A 20,227-nucleotide genomic window follows, 5' to 3' on the forward strand; every position below is an offset into this window, starting at 1 on the left:
AAATGGACTTTCCCAGTATAGAACACGGAAGTCCGCTCCCGGCTGGATGTGGCCTAAGAAGCCGTGCCCGCAGACGCTGGCCCGTGGGATCTCTGGGCCTTGGCGGTGACCTCTTATCCCAAATCGGTGGGCTGTTGTCTTCTATGAGGGACTTTGGGTGGGACAGGACCTCTAGTCCTGGCCTCAATCGGTTAATTAACCAGTTCCAGTAGGTTCTGGTGCTGGCTTCAGGGTCCGAGTACCCCCCTTTGTGCACGGTTTCCGGTCAGGTCTCTGGTGTAGGTACCGGCGGGCTACAACCCTGTCCCGGTCCACCTTGGTTCTGCCGAGCCATCTTCCCGTCTCCTGCTGACGGAGACCACCGTCTGCCTCCTAGCCAGTGGTACCAGGGCTCCTACCCTGGTACCGTTCAAATTGAACGTCACTGCTGGAGCTACACTTAGCTCCAGCCCACACTCCTCTCCAAACTGAACTCTAAGCACTTTCTGCCTGTTTTCCCGCCCTGGGCTGTCTAGACCCCTGGGTGGCATATTTCAACCGCCTGGTCACGCCCACTGGTGTGTCTACCTGTTGCTAAGGGGGGTTGACTAGGGTTTCTGGTCGGCTGTGTCTTTCCTTGTGAGGGAAGGTGTTATGCAGGGGCCTACCTGTGACTACCTGGTTTTGCCAGGGCGCCACACTCCCCCTTGGTTAAACACAGACCGTCCGCGGGCTGTCCGACCACCACCGTTTATTTTTAACTGGAAAAGATAAAAGGAATAAAACATTGACAAGTATAATAACATTTGTACATTTAAGCAAATTTGATTTTCTTCCCTTACGGGAGGCATGTTACTTGAATGTTACACATGTAAAACCGGGACAGGACGGACCGGGACCTCCTCACTTCACACACCCAAAACAACCTGCCCCCTGGTGCCAACGCTAAGCAATGGTGCGCACCCCTTTGCCCAAGTCCAGGATAGGTCTGGGTGTTGCCCAAACGGGCCAGGTAAAAAGTTCCTTACCCGGCAGTCCTTTCAAGGGCCCCACGTCCAGGGGACCCCTGACCCGGAGGTTGGTCACCGGCTTTGCTGGTGACCGGGCCTCGGCCGACTCCACCGCAGGTCCATTCTCCAATCAGCCTCTCCAGAGACTGCGGCTTAGTGAGAAGGTCGGTCAGGGATTATTTACAAGGCCCAATAGTTTATGGGTTGGCCTGCAAGTTCACGGCCGTTGTCCTTGTTAACTTATAAAACTGAACGGGAACGGGACATTAGATGGTCCCAACGGGGACTTTAACTTGTGGGTAGCCAGGTTCCGCTACCTAATACTCAGAATCTTCATTATACTCGGGACCGGAGAATGGCGGAGAGGGGTGGACGTGCAGCTGGGCTCCCATTCTCACCCTCCTTCTGACGTCCAGGGCAAACCACCCCCTCTTACCGCAGTGCCTTGTGTAGGTCACTAGTTCTCCGGGTTCCAGGTCCCGGTCAGGATGGCCAATGGGCAGATGAGGGGCCACGTCCCTCCGGGACACGAAGATTTCGGCCTCCATGCCCGGCTCGCATATGAACCCCCCCATCCCTTTTGGGGGTTGAAATGCCGGACCTGACCTTCGTACGTCGGGCCCCTCACCCGGAACATGGCGTTCCTCAGATTGTCTTTTTTGGTATAGGTCCGGGTCAGGATCTCCGCCTTCCTCTTCTCCCATGCGGCTATCTCCCTGCCCAGCTGGCTTTGCTGCCGCTCCCAGTATGGAGCGCCTGCGGCCTGCTCTGGTTCACTCTGTGCGAGGGCTGGGCCCAGCAGGAGTCCCTCCATGCCGGCTACGACCGAAACCTTTGGCAACGGGGGACCCCACGGTCATGGCCTGCTCGGCTGCTTTGCAGTGGCAACTCCGCGGTGCCTCAGCCGAGGCCTAGAATCTGGGAGCGGCCAGCGTTGCCCGCTGTGCTGGCTTCTGGTCGGGAACCACCTCCGCTTTGGCCGGGCGGACTGCCGGGTCCGTTGTCAGCTTGGGCACGGCCTCTTCTGGGATCGTGGTCGGGTCCAAGGCGGGACGGGGCACTTTTCGGGCGCTGGTCTGTCGTGGGGCCGGTACGGGTGCTGGGGCGGTGGCGGGCTTGCTGCCGGCGGCTTCATCTGGCTGGTCCTCGCGGGTCGGTGGAACGGATACTGCTGCCGGTGGTGGTGGTGGCAGCGGACCGAGTGGGGCGTCAGCGGCTGGTGCGGGAGGCAGCGTGGCGGGCAGGGGCAGGCTGGGCCCCTCAGCCTGGTCGGCTGGGCCCCTCAGCCTGGTCGGCTGGTCCCTGAGGGACATAGGGGCATGGGTCGCTTACCCGCTCCTCCAAGGTTGCCTCCACTTTACGAGCCCGAAAGGCTGCAGCCAACTCCGCCATCTCGGCCATCCATCGCTCCAGGATAAAGCGCGCCTGTGCCTGGATCCGGTCTGGTATGTCGCAGAATCTTCACCCGCCCCCCCTTGGTCTTTGGCTGGCACTCTTTCAGGCCTGCTAGTTTCGTTTTTCGACTTCCGGCCTCGCTTTTCGGCCGCGTTTCCAGGGGACGGGGCTTTGGCTTTTGCGCCCTTTTCTCAAGGAAGAAGACGCTGGACTGTAGTTTTTCGCACCAAAATGGCGACCAAAATGGCGACTTCTGAAAATTTGGCAACGGATCACCGCTGACTGTCCAATACAAGGCGCACTTCCACAAGGTAAGTGGATGGGTAAGTATCCTGTTCGTGACGCCAGGTTTCAGGGTGTGCCGTCCCCGTGCCAGCAGCCGGCGCTGCTCGGGTCCGGGCCTTCAGGGGTGGTGGCTCGAGGGTCTCCGGACCCGGGGGTCTCTCGAATACGACGAATAAATGGGGGGACGTAGATGTTTGGGCTAGGCCGTAGCAAGTTCGTGACGCCACCCACGGTGTGTGGTGAAGTGGGACACCACCGCTGCTGTTATGGGGCACCCGGGGGAGATGTTGTGCAGTAGGTTGTTAAACCCTCCGTGGGCAGGGATGGTGTCCCCGAGACCTGGTGGCTCGGTGCAGGAGATGACGACCGCAGGGGGTGCTGGAGTACTCACGATTAGTAACACACACAAGTCTCTGGTAAACCAAGATGGTGGTGGCCGGTGCCGTGACCAGTTGCGTTCGGGGTCCCCCACCCGGCTGATGGTCTCTATCCTTTTCCTGCACCTTTTGTGTAAAGTTGACTTTCTCGGTATAGAACTTGGAAGTCCGCTCCCGGCTGGATGTGGCCTAAGGAGCCGTGCCCACAGACGCTGGCCCGTAGGATCTCTGGGCCTTCGCGGTGATCTCTTATCCCAAATCGGTGGGCTGTTGTCTTCTATGAGGGACTTTGGGTGGGACAGGACCTCTAGTCCTGGCCTCAATCGGTTAATTAACCAGTTCCAGTAGGTTCTGGTGCTGGCTTCAGGGTCCGAGTACCCCCCTTTGTGCACGGTTTTCGGTCGGGTCTCCGGTATAGGTACCAGAGGGCTACAACCCTGTCTCTGTCCACCTCAGTTCTGCCGAGCCATCTTCCCGTCTCCTGCTGACGGAGACCACCGTCTGCCTCCTAGCCAGTGGTACCAGGGCTCCTACCCAACTTGAACTTCACTGCTGGAGCTACACTTAGCTCCAGCCCACACTCCTCTCCAAACTGAACTCTAAGCACTTTCTGCCTGTTTTCCCGCCCTGGGCTGTCTAGACCCCTGGGTGGCGTGTTCCAACTGCCTGGTCACGCCCACTGGTGTGTCTATCTGTCCCTAAGGGGGGTTGACTAGGGTGTCTGGTCGGCTGTGTGTTTCCTTGTGAGGGAAGGTGTTATGCAGGGGCCTATCTGTGACTACCTGGTTTTGCCAGGGCGTCACATAATACTCACCTAAACTGGTCGCTGCGGTGCTGGTTGGCCCGGTGGGCGGCGCTGTTCTCCAGGACCAGTGCCTTCTCTCTCGGCCATTTTGCTCGTCCGTTTTCTGAATCCTGTGTGCATGATGCGTCCATGTCATACACACTTGCCGGCACTGAGGTCCTGTGGAGGCGCACTTTGATCTGCCCTGCTCAGGTAGTATTGTGTGCAGGACCTCAGTGCCGGCGAGTGTGTATGACGTGGACGCATCATGCACACAGGCTTAAGAAGACGGAGGAGCAAGATGGCCGAGAGAGGAGGCGCCGATCCCAGAAGACAGCGCCGCCCACCGGGCCAACCAGCACCGCAGCGACCGGTTTAGGTGAGTATTATAAAGTGTTTTTTATGTTCTCACAGCGGCCTGGGCTCTTATATACAGCATTCTAACATGCTGTATATAAGAGCCCACTGGTTGTGGCCGCAGCTTATAGCCCATAAAACTGGTGACAGGTTCCCTTTTAAATCTTCTTTTTTTGACAACTCAAGAAAATCACTTTACAAATTAATTTCCTATTGAAGTTTTCCACTTTCTATAAGGTGGGAGCTTCTTCATACATATTGGCTCTGCTCCTCAATCTGCATGTGGCTGTCAGGGATTGTGCCGTACAGACCCCCTAATAGCACTGACTGACAGGCTCATTTATGATTCTCCACTGAGGGTCTTACTACATAATACTGGTGACTGACGCTCTGTGACATGAACCTAGGAAGATGCTGAATACAACACTGAATTGTAACCTGCTGGATCCGCTCCTGGTGCCTGATATTATCTAGTGTCCTCGCTCCGTGCTCTTCAGTTACAATGTGAACTGTTTTTCACTTACATTTAGTGAATAATCAAATTTTGAAATATGATTTGCAATTTTAACCCCTTTATGTCCTAAGTTGTAAATGTCACTCTAATTATTCCCTGCACGTTTGCTAATCTGATCAGGAGATATATGCAGCTAACGGTCACGGGTGTATCTCCGGTCCAACTGCGCCTGTTAATTAGTTAGATCGCGCTGTCAGAGTTTGACAACGCGATCTAACACCCAACTATACTAAATACACATATTTGGTATCGTCACTTTCAGAAATGCCCGATCTATCAAAATATAAATTTGATTGGTAAAGGGCATAGCGAGAATAAAAATCAAAACTGCAGAATTATGGTTTTTTTTGGTCGCCTCAACATTGCATTAAAATGGGAAAACAGGTGATCAAAACAGCACATCTACCCAAACATGGTATTTTAAAACGTTCGCTCGACACTAAAAAATAAGCCATCACTGAGCCCAAATCCTAAAAAATAAGAACGCTACAGGTCTTGGAATTGGTGACAAAAGCACTACCCTCTTTTTTTTTTAACAAAATTCCGAATTTGTTTTCATCACTTGGATAAAAGTAAAAATATACATCTTTGGTATCTACAAACACGTACTGACCTGAGGAATCACACTCTTTCAGGTCAGTTTTACCATATAATGTACATGGTAAATAAAAAAAACACAAAAAAACTATTGGGGAATTGCACTTTTTTTTTGCAATTTCACTGCACTTGGAATTTTTTTTCCTATTTTTCAGTACAGGATATGGTACAATGAATGGTGTACTTCAAAAGTACAACTCGTCCCGCAAAAACAAGCCCTCATATGGCTCTGACGGAAAAATAAAAAAGTTATGGCTCTTGGACGAAGTGGAGGAGAAAAACAGAAAATTGCCAGGGGTTGAAGGGGTTAATAGACATTGTATATAATTAAAAAAATAAATATTTCCAAGTTTATATTATTGAAAAAAGTAATAAATGTGTTATTCTTGTCAGGTAACTGTATTAGGAGATCAGAGGGACTTCTGGCATCTTCAGACTTTCAGTCATGTGATCTTGGCGTGCGACAAGGCACATATGAAGGACATTGCGTTATCCCAGCTGTATCCTCAACGCTTCACAGAAAATATCTAACATCTGATCCTATTAAACACGTCCTAACTTATGATTTATCACAGGCTATTAAGGGAAATAAAAGTAACAGCAGTGATGTTAGAACTTCCAGAGGAAAGAAGCCATTTTCATGTTCAGAGTGTGGGAAATATGTTGCAAGTAATTCAAAACTTGTTAGACACCAGAGAACTCACACAGGGGAGAAGCCATTTTCTTGCTCAGAATGTGGGATTTTTTTTGCAGATAAATCAACTCTTATTAAACATCAGAGAACTCACACAGGTGAGAAGCCATTTTCATGTTCAGAGTGTGGGAAAGATTTTAATCAGATATCAAATCTTCATTTTCATCAGAGATCTCACACAGGGGAGAAGCCATTTTCTTGCTCAGAATGTGGGAAATGTTTTGCAATTAAATCAACTCTTGTTAAACATCAGAGAACTCACACAGGCGAAAAGCCATTTTCATGTTCAGCGTGTGGGAAAGAATTTATTCAGATATATAGTCTTCATGTACATCAGAGAATTCACACAGGCAAAAAGCCATTTTTATGTTCAGAATGTGGGCAATGTTTTACAGATAAATCAGCTCTTGTTAAACATCAGAGAATTCACACAGAGGAGAAGCCATTTTCTTGCTCAGAATGTGGGAAATATTTTGCAGTTAAATCAACTCTTGTTAAACATCAGAGAATTCACACAGGCGAAAAGCCATTTTTATGTTCAAAATGTGGGAAATGTTTCACAGATAAATCAGCTCTTATTAAACATCAGAGAACCCACACAGGAGAGAAGCCATTTTCATGTGCAGACTGTGGGAAATGTTTTGCAGGTAATTCAACTCTTGTTACCCATCAGAGAACTCACACAAAGGAGAAGCCATTTTCATGTTCAGACTGTGGGAAAAGTTATGTGCGTAAATCACATTTGTTTAGACATCAAAAAAGTCACATAGGAAAGAAGCCATATCTATGTTAAGAATATGGGAAATGGTTTGCTTTCAAAACAACTCTTGCTAAACATCAAAGAGCTCTCATAGTTGAAATGAAAAGCCTTTTGCATAGTCAGAGTGTGGGAAATGGTTTTTTGTGGGGTTTTTTTTATTAAAGAGAACCAACTAGCAGGATTTTCATATATAAAATAAAGCCAGTGCTATCATAGCACTAGGATGCTGAATCCAGGCATAACTTTTGTTCTGATATGAGATGTTTTATTTCAGACATGTGCAACTAAAGTTACAGAAATGCACTGCTATTTGATTGCTAGCCGTTTTAGAATATATCGGGTTTTGCTATCTATTCCCGCCCCTATCTGCCTGGTCTTGGTAGATGTTAGGCCTTGTGCGCACTAGGCGTTTTTGCTGCGTTTTTAGCGGTGTTTTTTACTGCGTTTTTGTGCTTCCCCAGCAATGTCTATGGGTTTTCATAAGTGCTGTCCGCACACAGCGTTTTTTTGTAGCTGCGTTTTTGTGGTGACCACAAAAATGCAGCATGTCAATTATTTCTGCATTTTTCACTGCGTTTTTCACCCATTGAGTTCAGTGAGATGTTCAACAACTCAATGAAAAACGCATATAGCTGCGTTTCTATGACTAAAAACGCAGCTATAAACGCAAGGGGTGGGCAGTAAAGTGACGTGTACAGGAAGAGGATTCCTTCTGTTGGTAAATTCAGAAGCATGAATCCTCCCGGTACCGTCACCACTGCGTCCACAACCCGCCCGGTGCCATGTCAGCTCCGTGCGGCGCCATGTCTGGGCGGGAGGTGGAGGCAGCGGCGAAAACAAAAGTGAACAGTAGAAAAAAAAATGCCATACTCACCTGTCTGCAGACTCCCGGTGCCATGCCCGCTCCCAGCTCCTGTCCCGGTACCGCCGCTCTGGCTGTGTGCAGTCTCCCCGGGACACGGACGAAGCTTGCAGGACCTGGCGGTGGATCACCTGATGCAGTCACCTGACGCATCAGTTGATCGTAATTCTCGCGGTGTCGCCGGCTTTTTCGCTCCCGGCCGGCTATCAGCTGATCCTGCCGTCAGGGGACTTCATCAGCTGATTACCGGCAGCTCCTGCAGCGATGGGACAGGATCAGACTCTCATCCGATCGCTGCAGGAGCTGCCGGTAATCAGCACAGACGTGAGTATTTATTTTTTTTATTTTTTTTGCACTGATGCATCATCTGATTGTATAAACGGCTTTTATACAATCAGATGATGTGTGATGTGATTCACGTCCTTTAACCTGACACATCATCTGATTGCTTTGCCTTCCAGCAAACCGATCAGATGATATTTGATTCGGATTGGACGGCGCGGGACCCTTGACCCAGGATTACTGTGGATGGGGGTTCATTATTTCAATAAAGATGGAGTCACTAATTGTGTTGTGTTTTATTTCTAATAAAAATATTTTTCTGTGTGTTGTGTTTTTTTTTTTTATCATTACTAGAAATTCATGGTGGCCATGTCTAATATTGGCGTGACACCATGAATTTCGGGCTTAGGGCCAGCTGATAATATACAGCTAACCCTAACTCCATTATTACCTAGCGAGCCACAGTCACCAGGGTAGCTGGAAGAGTTGGATACAGCGCCAGAAGATGAAAGCGCCATTTTCTGGGGTGGCTAAGGACTGCAATTCGCAGTGGGGGTGCCCAGAAAGCTTGGGCACTCTGCACTGCGGATTCCAATCCCCAGCTGCCTAGTTGTACCTGGCTGGACTCAAAAATTGGGCGAAGCCTATGTCATTTTTTTTTAAATTATTTCTTGAAATTCATGAAATAAAAAAAAAAAAAAAAAGGGCTTCCCTATATTTTTGATTCCCAGCCGGGTACAAATAGGCAGCTGTGGGTTGGGGGCAGCCTGTATCTGCCTGCTGTACCCGGCTAGCATACAAAAATATGGCGAAGCCTATGTCATTTTATTTTTCTTTTTGGGCAAAAAACTCCTGCATACAGTCCTGGATGGAGGATGCTGAGCCTTGTAGTTCTGCAGCTGCTGTCTGCTCTCCTGCATACACTAGTTCTGCAGCTGTCTGCTCTCCTGCATACAATGAACATTTTGAAGAAGGAAATGACATCAGACCTTTTTTTTTTTTTTCATCAACAATCTTTAATGGCATTGTGCACTGATTAAAAACGCAGTGAGCAAAAACGCAGCAAAAGAAGGGAATTTTGTTACTTACCGTAAATTCCTTTTCTTCTAGCTCTTATTGGGAGACCCAGACGATTGGGGTATAGCTACTGCCCTCCGGAGGCCACACAAAGCACTACACTAAAAAGTGCAAGGCCCCTCCCCTTCTGGCTATACCCCCCCGTGGTATCACGGGTACTCCAGTTTTAGTGCCAAAGCAAGAAGGAGGAAGCCAATAACTGGTTTAAACAAATTAACTCCGAGAAACATCGGAGAACCGAAAAAACCGTTCAACATGAACAACATGTGTACCCGCAAACAACAAAAAAATCCCGAAGGACAACAGGGCGGGTGCTGGGTCTCCCAATAAGAGCTAGAAGAAAAGGAATTTACGGTAAGTAACAAAATTCCCTTCTTCTTCAGCGCTCTATTGGGAGACCCAGACGATTGGGACGTCCAAAAGCTGTCCCTGGGTGGGTAAAGAAATACCTCATGTTAGAGCTGCAAAAAAACAGCCCTCCCCTACGGGGATGTCACTGCCGCCTGCAGGACTCTTCTACCTAAGCTGGCATCCGCCGAAGCATAGGTATGCACCTGATAATGCTTGGTGAAAGTGTGCAGACTGGACCAGGTTGCTGCCTGGCACACCTGTTGAGCCGAAGCCTGGTGTCGTAATGCCCAGGACGCACCCACGGCTCTGGTTGAGTGGGCTTTTAGCCCTGAAGGAACCGGAAGCCCCGCAGAGCGGTAGGCCTCTAGAATTGGTTCTTTGATCCATCGAGCCAGGGTGGCTTTAGAAGCCTGCAATCCCTTGCGCGGACCAGCGACAAGGACAAAAAGAGCATCGGAATGGCGCATGGGCGCCGTTCGGGAAATGTAGATTCTGAGTGCTCTCACCAGATCTAGCAAACGTAAGTCCTTTTCATACCGGTGAACCGGATGAGGGTAAAAGGAAGGCAAGGATATATCCTGATTAAGATGAAACGAGGATACGACCTTAGGGAGAAACTCCGGAATGGGGCGCAGCACTACCTTGTCCTGGTGGAACACCAGGAAAGGAGCCTTGGATGACAAAGCTGCCAGCTCAGACACTCGCCGAAGCGATGTGATCGCGACAAGAAACGCCACTTTCTGTGACAGGCGAGAAAAGGAAACGTCCTTTAGAGGCTCGAAGGGCGGCTTTTGCAGAGCAACAAGTACTCTGTTCAGATCCCATGGATCTAACGGCCGCTTGTACGGGGGCACAATATGACAGACCCCCTGTAGGAACGTGCGCACCTTAGGAAGACGTGCTAGACGCTTCTGAAAAAACACCGACAGTGCCGAGACTTGCCCTTTAAGGGAGCTGAGCGACAAGCCCTTTTCCAACCCCGATTGCAGGAAGGAAAGAAAGGTGGGCAATGCAAATGGCCAAGGGGATACTCTCTGTGCAGAGCACCAAGATAAGAAAATCTTCCACGTTCTGTGGTAGATCTTAGCAGACGTTGACTTCCTAGCTTGTCTCATTGTGGCTACGACTCCTTGAGATAATCCTGCAGACGCTAGGATCCAGGACTCAATGGCCACACAGTCAGGTTCAGGGCCGCAGAATTCTGATGGAAAAACGGCCCTTGGGACAGTAAGTCTGGTCGGTCTGGCAGTGACCACGGTCGACCGACCGTGAGATGCCACAGATCCGGATACCACGATCTCCTCGGCCAGTCTGGGGCGACGAGTATGACGCGGCTGCAATCGGATCTGATCTTGCGTAACACTCTGGGCAAGAGTGCCAGAGATGGAAATACGTATGGGAGCCGGAACTGCGACCAATCTTGAACCAATGCGTCTGCCGCCAGAGCTCTTTGATCGCGCGACCTCGCCATGAATGCCGGGACCTTGTTGTTGTGCCGGGACGCCATTAGGTCGACGTCCGGCACTCCCCATCGGCGACAGATTTCCTGAAACACGTCCGGGTGAAGGGACCATTCCCCTGCGTCCATGCCCTGGCGACTGAGGAAGTCTGCTTCCCAGTTTTCTACGCCGGGGATGTGAACTGCGGATATGGTGGAGGCCGTGGCTTCCACCCACATCAGAATCCGCCGGACTTCCTGGAAGGCTTGCCGACTGCGTGTCCCCCCTTGGTGGTTGATGTATGCCACCGCTGTGGAGTTGTCCGACTGAATTCGGATCTGCCTTCCTTCCAGCCACTGCTGGAAGGCTAGTAGGGCAAGATACACTGCTCTGATTTCCAGAACATTGATCTGAAGGGTGGACTCCTGCGGAGTCCACGTCCCCTGAGCCCTGTGGTGGAGAAACACTGCTCCCCACCCTGACAAACTCGCATCTGTCGTGACCACTGCCCAGGATGGGGGCAGGAAGGATCTTCCCTGAGACAATGAGGTGGGAAGGAGCCACCATTGTAGGGAGTCCTTGGCCGTCTGGGAAAGAGAGACTTTCCTGTCCAGGGACGTTGACTTCCCGTCCCATTGGCGGAGAATGTCCCAAGTGGACGCAGATGAAACTGCGCAAAGGGAACTGCTTCCATGGCTGCCACCATCTTCCCGAGGAAGTGCATGAGGCGCCGTAAGGGGTGCGACTGGCCCTGAAGGAGGGATTGCACCCCTGTCTGTAGTGACCGCTGCTTGTTCAGCGGAAGCTTCACTCTCGCTGCTCGAGTATGGAACTCCATGCCAAGATACGTTAGTGACTGTGTCGGAGACAGATTCGACTTTGGAAAGTTGATGATCCATCCGAACGTCTGTAGAGTCTCCAGTGTAGCATGTAGACTGAGTTGGCATGCCTCTTGAGAGGGTGCCTTGACAAGTAGATCGTCTAGGTAAGGGATCACCGAGTGTCCCTGAGAGTGCAAGACCGCTACCACTGCCGCCATGACCTTGGTGAAAACCCGTGGGGCTGTCGCCAGACCGAATGGCAGAGCTACGAACTGAAGATGTTCGTTTCCTATCACAAAACGTAGAAAACGTTGATGTTCTGTAGCAATTGGCACGTGGAGATAAGCATCTTTGATGTCTATTGAGGCAAGGAAGTCTCCTTGAGACATTGAGGCCACGACAGAGCGGAGGGTTTCCATCCGGAACCGCCTGGCGTGCACATGTTTGTTGAACAGCTTTAGATCCAGAACAGGACGGAACGAGCCGTCCTTTTTTGGAACCACAAAGAGATTGGAGTAAAACCCTCTCCCTTGTTCCTGAGGCGGTACAGGAACCACTACTCCTTCCGCTCTTAGGGAGTCCACCGCCTGCAGCAGGGCATCTGCTCGGTCTGGATGTGGGGAGGTTCTGAAGAACCGAGCTGGAGGACGAGAACTGAACTCGATTCTGTACCCGCGAGACAAAATGTCTGTCACCCACCGGTCTTTGACCTGTGACATCCAAATGTCGGATAAGCGGGAGAGCCTGCCCCCGACCGGAGATGCGGAGGGGGGGAGCTGGAAGTCATGAGGTAGCCGCTTTGGAAGCGGTTCCTCCATTTGCTTTCTTGGGGCGCGCGTGAGCCCGCCAGGAATCTGAGCTTCTTTGCGTCCTCTGAGTCCCTTTGGACGAGGAGAATTGTGTCTTGCCCGAACCTCGAAAGGACTGAAACCTCTGCTGCCATTTTTTCTGCTGAGGTTTGCTTGATCTGGGCTGGGGCAAAGAAGAGTCTTTACCCTTGGACTGTTTAATGATGTCAGCCAATGGCTCGCCAAACAGTCTATCTCTAGATAAAGGCAGGCTGGTTAAACATTTTTTGGAACCAGCATCTGCTTTCCAGTCCTTTAACCACAAGGCTCTGCGCAAAACTACCGAATTGGCGGACGCCATTGAGGTGCGGCTGGTAGATTCTAGGACCGCATTGATAGCGTAAGACGCAAACGCGGACATCTGCGAGGTAAGGGACGCCACTTGCGGCACCGCTGGATGTAAGATAGCATCCACTTTTGCTAACCCTGCTGAAATAGCTTGGAGTGCCCATACGGCTGCGAATGCTGGAGCAAACGACGCGCCGATAGCTTCATAGACAGATTTTAACCAGAGGTCCATCTGTCTGTCATTGGCATCCTTAAGTGAAGCGCCATCCTCCACTGCAACTATGGATCTAGCTGCAAGTTTGGAAATCGGGGGGTCAACTTTTGGACACTGGGTCCAGCGCTTGACCACATCAGGGGGGAAAGGAAAACGTGTATCCTTAGAACATTTAGAGAAACGCCTTTCTGGATGAGCGTCGTGTTTCTGGATTGACTCTCTGAAGTCAGAGTGATCCAAGAAAGCACTTAATTTACGCTTGGGATAGAGAAAACGAAACTTCTCCTGCTCTGCAGCTGCCTCCTCTGCAGAAGGGGCTGGGGGAGAAATATCCAACAGTCTATTGATGGCTGAGATAAGCTCGTTTACCATGGCGTCCCCATCCGGGGTATCCAGATTGAGAGGGGTTCCAGGATAAGACTCCTGATCACTCTCATCAGACGCATCACAGAGCGACTGATTGCGCTGAGACCCTGAGCAGTGTGATGACGTTGAGGGTCTTTCCCAGCGAGCCCGCTTAGGGTGGCTGGGGCTATCATCTGAGTCATAATACTCAGCCTGTGAAGCCGGGGACCCCCTTGCAGTCTGGATTAAATCCAACTGAGGGGGATTAGAGGACAGAGACCTCGCCGTGTCCATAGACTGAGCCCCAGGCATGGATTGCAAAGTTTCAAGGATTTTTGCCATAGTCACAGACATATTATCAGCAAAAACTGCAAAGTCTGTCCCTGACACCGGGGCAGGACTTACAGGCGTCTCAGCCTGGGTCACTATCTCTCCTGACTCCGGCTGGCGAAGCAGCACCGGATCTGAGCATTGCACACAATGGGGGTCCTTGGAGCCTGCTGGTAGAGCAGCCCCACATGCAGCACACGCAGTGTACACAGCCCTAGCCTTGGCAGCCTTGCGTTTTGTGGATGACATGTTGCTGCCTCCTCAGAGCGATCTGGGTATACAGCCAGGAAGCGACCTCACAGTGCAAGCAATAAGGAAATATATATATGTCCAGTGACACAGTACACTAATACACACTGAGGCACTAGAGGGGCCAGCTGAAAAGCCGCTTACCGCCCGCTTAAGAGCGGGTGTGTGATCTCCAAAGCCCCCTAGTCCAGGTCTCCCAGAGCCTTGCGTCCTTCCTCCAGCCAGACATGCATGTAATGGCTGCCGGCGTCCTGAGAGAGGAGGGGGGGCGGGCCCTGGGCGTTCCTGACTAAGAGCGGGAAGCCTGCTTCCCTCTGTGCCTAGTGAGAGGGCTGGAGCATGTAAATCAGGCTCCAGCCCTCGTCGCTGCCGTGAAACAGCGTCTCTCCCCTACCCTGATTGACAGGGTGGGGGCGGGAACGAATCGGAGCTGCCGGCGTCCTAGGCCGCAAAAGCCGGGGACTAGATTTATAAACGCCACCGCCGTAAAAGCGCGGTCGGCGTGTCCCCGGCGAACTAAAAGTCACAGCAGCGCCGCCGGTCCAGCGGGGGTCGGCGCTGCGTTCCCACAACACAGAAAAAAGTCCCCCAGTTAAACTGTAGGAACACTAGCTCTAGCGTTACGGTCCCCGGCGCACTACAACACCCAGCCAGCCCGGAGTGTGTCTGTGCCTGCCGGGGACACAGAGTACCTGTATGATGCAGGGCCTTGTCCCTGATGGTACTCCTGCTCGGCATCCACCAGGTGCTATGGGTCTGTGGATGGAGCCCGGCGTCAGAGCTTTGAGGCCGGCAGGATCCCACTTCCACAGAGCCCTACAAGGGGATGTGGAAGGAAAACAGCATGTGGGGCTCCAGCCCCTGTACCAGCAATAGGTACCTCAACCTTACAACACCATCTACGGGTGAGAAGGGAGCATGCTGGGAACCCTATATGGGCCCTCTTTTCTTCCATCCGAAATAGTCAGCAGCTACTGCTGACTAAAATCTGTGGAGCTATGCATGGAATGTCTGACCTCCTTCGCACAAAGCTTGAAAACTGGAGTACCCGTGATACCACGGGGGGGGTATAGCCAGAAGGGGAGGGGCCTTGCACTTTTTAGTGTAGTGCTTTGTGTGGCCTCCGGAGGGCAGTAGCTATACCCCAATCGTCTGGGTCTCCCAATAGAGCGCTGAAGAAAACGCACCGAATCGCGGTAAAAACGCATGCATTTTTGTCACGTTTTTTAGCCGCGGGTGCGTTTTTTGAGACAAAAACGCACATAAAAACGCAGCGTGAAAAAAACGCCTAGTGCGCACATACCCTTAGACTGTATGGGCTGCATTTCGAACACACCCCTATCCTGTGACAGAAAACACTCATACCTGGAACGAGCCCATACAGTCTAGCATCTACCAAGGCCAGGCAGCAGAGAGGGGCGGGAATAACTAGCAAAACCCGACCCACCTATAAGATATTATGTAGCTGCTATCAATAAAATAGCAGTGCATTTCTGTAACTTTACTAGCACACATTTCTGAAATAAAACAGCCAATCTCAGAACAAAAGGTATGTTTACATTCAGCGTCCTAGTGTCAGTATAGCCCTGGCTTTACGTTATATATGGAAATACTGATGATTTGTTCTCTTTAAACTTTCTTTATCAGTAATTGCCTTTTCACATATAGGAGAACACAAAAGGGAGAAGCCATATTTATGTTCTGAATTTAAGTAATGTTTTTCTCCCATTAAAAATGTAAATGTAAAAAACCCTTACAAAGTAGTATTTTTTTAACCTGTAGAAGAAAACATATGAATTACAAAAGTATCATCTCATGAGTAAAAAAAAAAATAAAATAGAATCCAAATAGCTAAAAAAAATTACACCTGTGCACTGAATATTTTATATTATTATATATGGCATATGATATACATATACACCATATGGACAAAAGTTTTGAGACATCTATATATTACACCTACAAGATGGTTTCTGAGGGGGGCGTGGCCTGCACGCTGATGGCCACGGCTGCTTGAAGGAGAGCTCTGTGCTGACAGCAGGATAAACCGGCTCTTATCAGCTCACAGATAACAGGATTACCAGCTACAGGACTTGTGAGTAACCCCAGCCCCCAGCGATGCTTAAAGGTCCAGTCACACTAAGCAACTTACCAGCAATCCCAACAACGATAGGGATCGCTGGTAAGTTGCTAGGAGGTTGCTGGTGAGATGTCACACTGCGACGCTCCAGCGATCCCACCAGCAACCTGACCTGGCAGGGATCGCTGGAGCGTCGCTACACGAGTTGCTGGTGAGCTCACCAGTGACCAGCCCCCAGCGCCGCGTGGAAGATGCTGCGCTTGGTAACTAAGGTAAATATCGGGTAACCAACCCGATATTTACCTTGGTTACCAGCGCACGGAGCTACACATGCAGAGAGCAGGGAGCAGCGCACACTGAGCGCAGGCTCCCTGCTCTCCTAGTTACAGCACACATTGGGTTAATTACCCGATGTGTGCTGCAGCTACATGTGCACAGAGCAGGGAGCTGCGCACACTGAGCGCTGGCTCCCTGCTCTCCTAGCTACAGCACACATCGCGTTAATTAACCCGATGTGTCCTGCAGCTACATGTGCACAGAGCAGGAGCCGGCACTGACAGTGAGAGCGGCGGAGGCTGGTAACAAAGGTAAATATCGGGTAACCAAGGACAGGGCTTCTTGGTTACCCGATGTTTACTGTGGTTAGCAGCCTCCGCAGAAGCCGGCTCCTGCTGCCTGCACATTTAGTTGTTGCTGCCTCGCTGTCACACACAGCGATCTGTGCTTCACAGCGGGACAGCAACAACTAAAAAATGGCCCAGGACATTCAGCAACAACCAACGACCTCACAGCAGGGGCCAGGTTGTTGCTGGATGTCACACACAGCAACATCGCTAGCAACGTCACCAAAGTTGTTCGTTAGCAGCGATGTTGCTAGCAATGTTGCTAGCGATGTTGCTTAGTGTGACGGGGCCTTAAGGGGAGACCTAAAAAAACTGGCACTCCAGCCAAACTGACAGACTTCTACCCCTGGGATAGGGATCTCTCCTCACCAAGCAAGATGGCACTGGCTTCCCACTCAGCTTCTTCCCACTCCTCACAAGGAGATACAGGCTGCTTGAGAGGCTGCACAGCCATTCCTCTGACAGCGGAAACAATGCAATCTCTGCTGAAAACGCTGAGGGCTTCCCTGCAGGCTGATCTCAGAGAAATAGTAAGAGAGCTGAAGGAAGAGATCAGGTCTCTGGGTGATCGCACAGAGCATGTAGAAACTAAAATGGCTGAATTTGCAACATCACATAACAATCTGATAGATGCTAACACAGCTTTGGAAAAGGAGGTAGAGGCACTAAAACTTAAAATCAGTGATATAGAGGACAGATCCCAAAGAAATAACCTAAAAATCAGAGGGATTCCCTCATCAGTAGCAGATAAAGACCTCCAGGAATACTTCCACAAGTTTCTGCAGCTTATACTCCCTGGATGGGACACCAGAGACTTGATAGTGGACAGGATTCATAGAGTCCCTAAATCCAAAGGCATAGATCCAGCTCTGCCTAAAGATGTCCTGGCTAGACTTCATTTCTACAAAACAAAAGAAGCTGTGCTGCACACACTGAGGGGAAGTCCAGCCCTGCCAGACACTTTCATGGGACTAAAAATCTTCCCAGATCTTTCTGCTGCAACTCTTAATAAAAGAAGAGAATTTGCCCACCTTTCTAAACTCCTTAGAGATCAAGACATCAAGTACAAGTGGGGTTTTCCGGTGAAGATGATAATTTTCAAAGATGGAGGCACTCACATATGTCATACTCCTTCGCAGCTGGGCAAATTGCTGGATGACTGGGGAATAGCCCACCCACCAAACCCTGGTGGGCAGGAGAATCATAGAGGCCCTCCAGATAGGATTAACCCTGAATGGTCAGTAGCTTAGCTGGGACTCCTTCCTGCTTATGGCACCTACTGTCCCTGCTCCTGTGACATGGGATGTCACGTAGCCCCCCTGATGTTCTCGCCTATGGCGAGCGGTTATACACTGGGCACCCTACTCGGGGCAAAAGGGTGTTGTTGGAATTTTTTTGTTTTTGTTCCTCTTCTCACAAATGTTCCTTAATTTTTTCTGGAAATTTCTCTCAATTCCTTGCTGGTCTAGCCCCTCTCATCCCTGATGGCGTTCCTAGGAATTCAAACCCCCCTGCGGCTCCAATATGGTCAATATTCAAGGGGTTTAAATCTCTGTTGTTGTTACTGCTCGGGCTACCCCGAAACGCCATCCAATTCCCTACCTCCCCCCTCCCCCTCCCTAGTTGCTTCCTTGCAACCATCCATGGTTCTCCCCCTCTCCCCCACCTCTCTCTCCCCTCCCTTTTCTTATCTTCCTTTCTTAAGGCTGCTTTACATGGTACGACCGATTGTGCGATTTCACAATCGATCGTACCCGCCCCCGTCCTTTCTGCGTCACGGGCAAATCGCTGCCCGTGTCGCACAAAGTCAGTAACCCCCGTCACACATACTTACCTCTCGTGCTACCACGCTGTGGGCGGCGAACGTCCACTTCCTGGAGTGGGAGGGACGTTCGGCGTCACAGCGACGTCACACGGCCGCTGGCCAATGGAAGCGGAGGGGCGGAGATGAGCGGGACGTAAACGTCCCGCCCACCTCCTTCCTTCACATAGCCGGCGGCGGCCGCGTGACGCAGGTGAGCTGCTGTTCATCGTTCCCGGGGTGTCACACGGAGCGACGTGTGCTACCCCGGAAACGATGAACAACTAAATTAAACGATATTATAGAACCTAACGAGCAGTACACGACTCACGATTTGTGAGCGATACTGCGTCGCTAGGAGGTGTCACACAGGCCGGCATCGCCAGCGATGCCGGATTTGCGTCACAAAAACCGTGACCCCGACGATCTATCGCACGATAGATTGTCTGGTGTAAAGCAGCCTTTACTCTCTGGTTCTGGTTGTTTGGATCCCTCGTTTTGAGGATTAAAGAGTAAATTGGTAGGTTGACTCTATACGTATTGGGTATTGATTAACCTAAAAAAGTTGCAACTTGCATCAGACATGATTGGTGGTGGTGTGACAGGAAATGTGAATCATAATCAAAGGTGATACTACCACGTGTTACAGCGTTGTCCTCTTTGTGTATTATTGCCAATGATACCTGAATTTCTCCTTTTGTAATGTAACTTCCTACAATAAAATTGATTGGATTAAAAAGATGGTTTTACTCTAAGGCTATGTGCGCACGTTGCGTAATTACATGCAGTTACGCTACGCTTTGTAGCGCAGCGTAACTGCATGCGTCCTGCGTCCCCTGCATAATCTATGAAGATTATGCAGGAGCCGTGCGCACGTGGCGTCTTAGAGCGCAGCGCTTTGGCTGCTGCCCCGAAGCGCGCATTCTAAGAAGTGACATGTCACTTCTTGCATGCGCTTTGCCTGCAGCCCCTGCTCTGTCTATGGGAGGAGCTGCAGGCAGAGCGCATGGAATCGGCTTTTTTTTTCTTTCACTACGGACATTTTCTGCAGCGATTTGAAGCGCACGTGTGTTCTTCACATCGCTGCAGAAATTTCTGCAGTGACTGTACGCAACGTGCGCACATAGCCTAAATCTATAGACATAAAAGTACAGGAGTGTCTGTGGGAATTCTTCCAGCAGAGCATTTGGGGACATACTAAAAAGAATGAAGAAGAGGAATAAATAAAAAGAATGAAGATAATAACTTATTAGGTGTATATCATGTAGATGTATAAAAGGTTTCTTGGGCAAGTTAGACATGGAATGAACATGAAATATCTGTAGATAATAATAGAATAAACACATATCCCATATAACCAGGTGTACAGTCATGGCCAAAAGTTTTGAGAATGCTAGAAATATAAATGTTTACAAAGTCTACTGCTTAAGTTTTTCTAATGGCAATTGGCATATACTCCAGAATGTCAAAGAGTGATCAGCTTAACAGCAATTACTTGCAAAGTCAATATTGGCTAAGAAAATGAACTTTAACCCCCAAAACACATTTCAACATCATTGCATTCCTGCCTTAAAAGGAGGAGCTAACATTGTTTTAGTGATTGTGCCATTAACACAGGTGTGGGTGTTGATGAGCACAGGGCTGGCGATCATTCAGTCATGATTAAGTAAGAATGACACCACTGGACACTTTAAAAGGAGGCTGGTGCTTGGTATCATTGTTTCTCTTCAGTTAACCATGGTTATCTCTAAAGAAACACGTGCAGCCATCATTGCTCTGCACAAAAATGGCCTAACAGGGAAGAGTATCGCAGCTACAAAGATTGCACTTCAGTCAACAATCTGTCGCATCATCAAGAACTTCAA

The 20,227-nt window shown here is 50.1% G+C and overlaps 1 protein-coding gene across 1 annotated transcript in view; it reads left to right on the plus strand.

Moving 5' to 3' along the window:
* The window catches only part of LOC142313105 (uncharacterized), a 327,654-nt gene that overhangs the window by 238,280 nt on the left and 69,147 nt on the right, over positions 1-20,227 (plus strand). The window contains 1 exon segment of the mRNA XM_075352090.1: positions 5,923-6,780. Within this exon segment, the coding sequence (XP_075208205.1) occupies positions 5,923-6,780 (858 nt within the window).

This window comes from Anomaloglossus baeobatrachus, chromosome 5, assembly GCF_048569485.1.
Source record: "Anomaloglossus baeobatrachus isolate aAnoBae1 chromosome 5, aAnoBae1.hap1, whole genome shotgun sequence".
NCBI lineage: Eukaryota > Metazoa > Chordata > Amphibia > Anura > Aromobatidae > Anomaloglossus > Anomaloglossus baeobatrachus.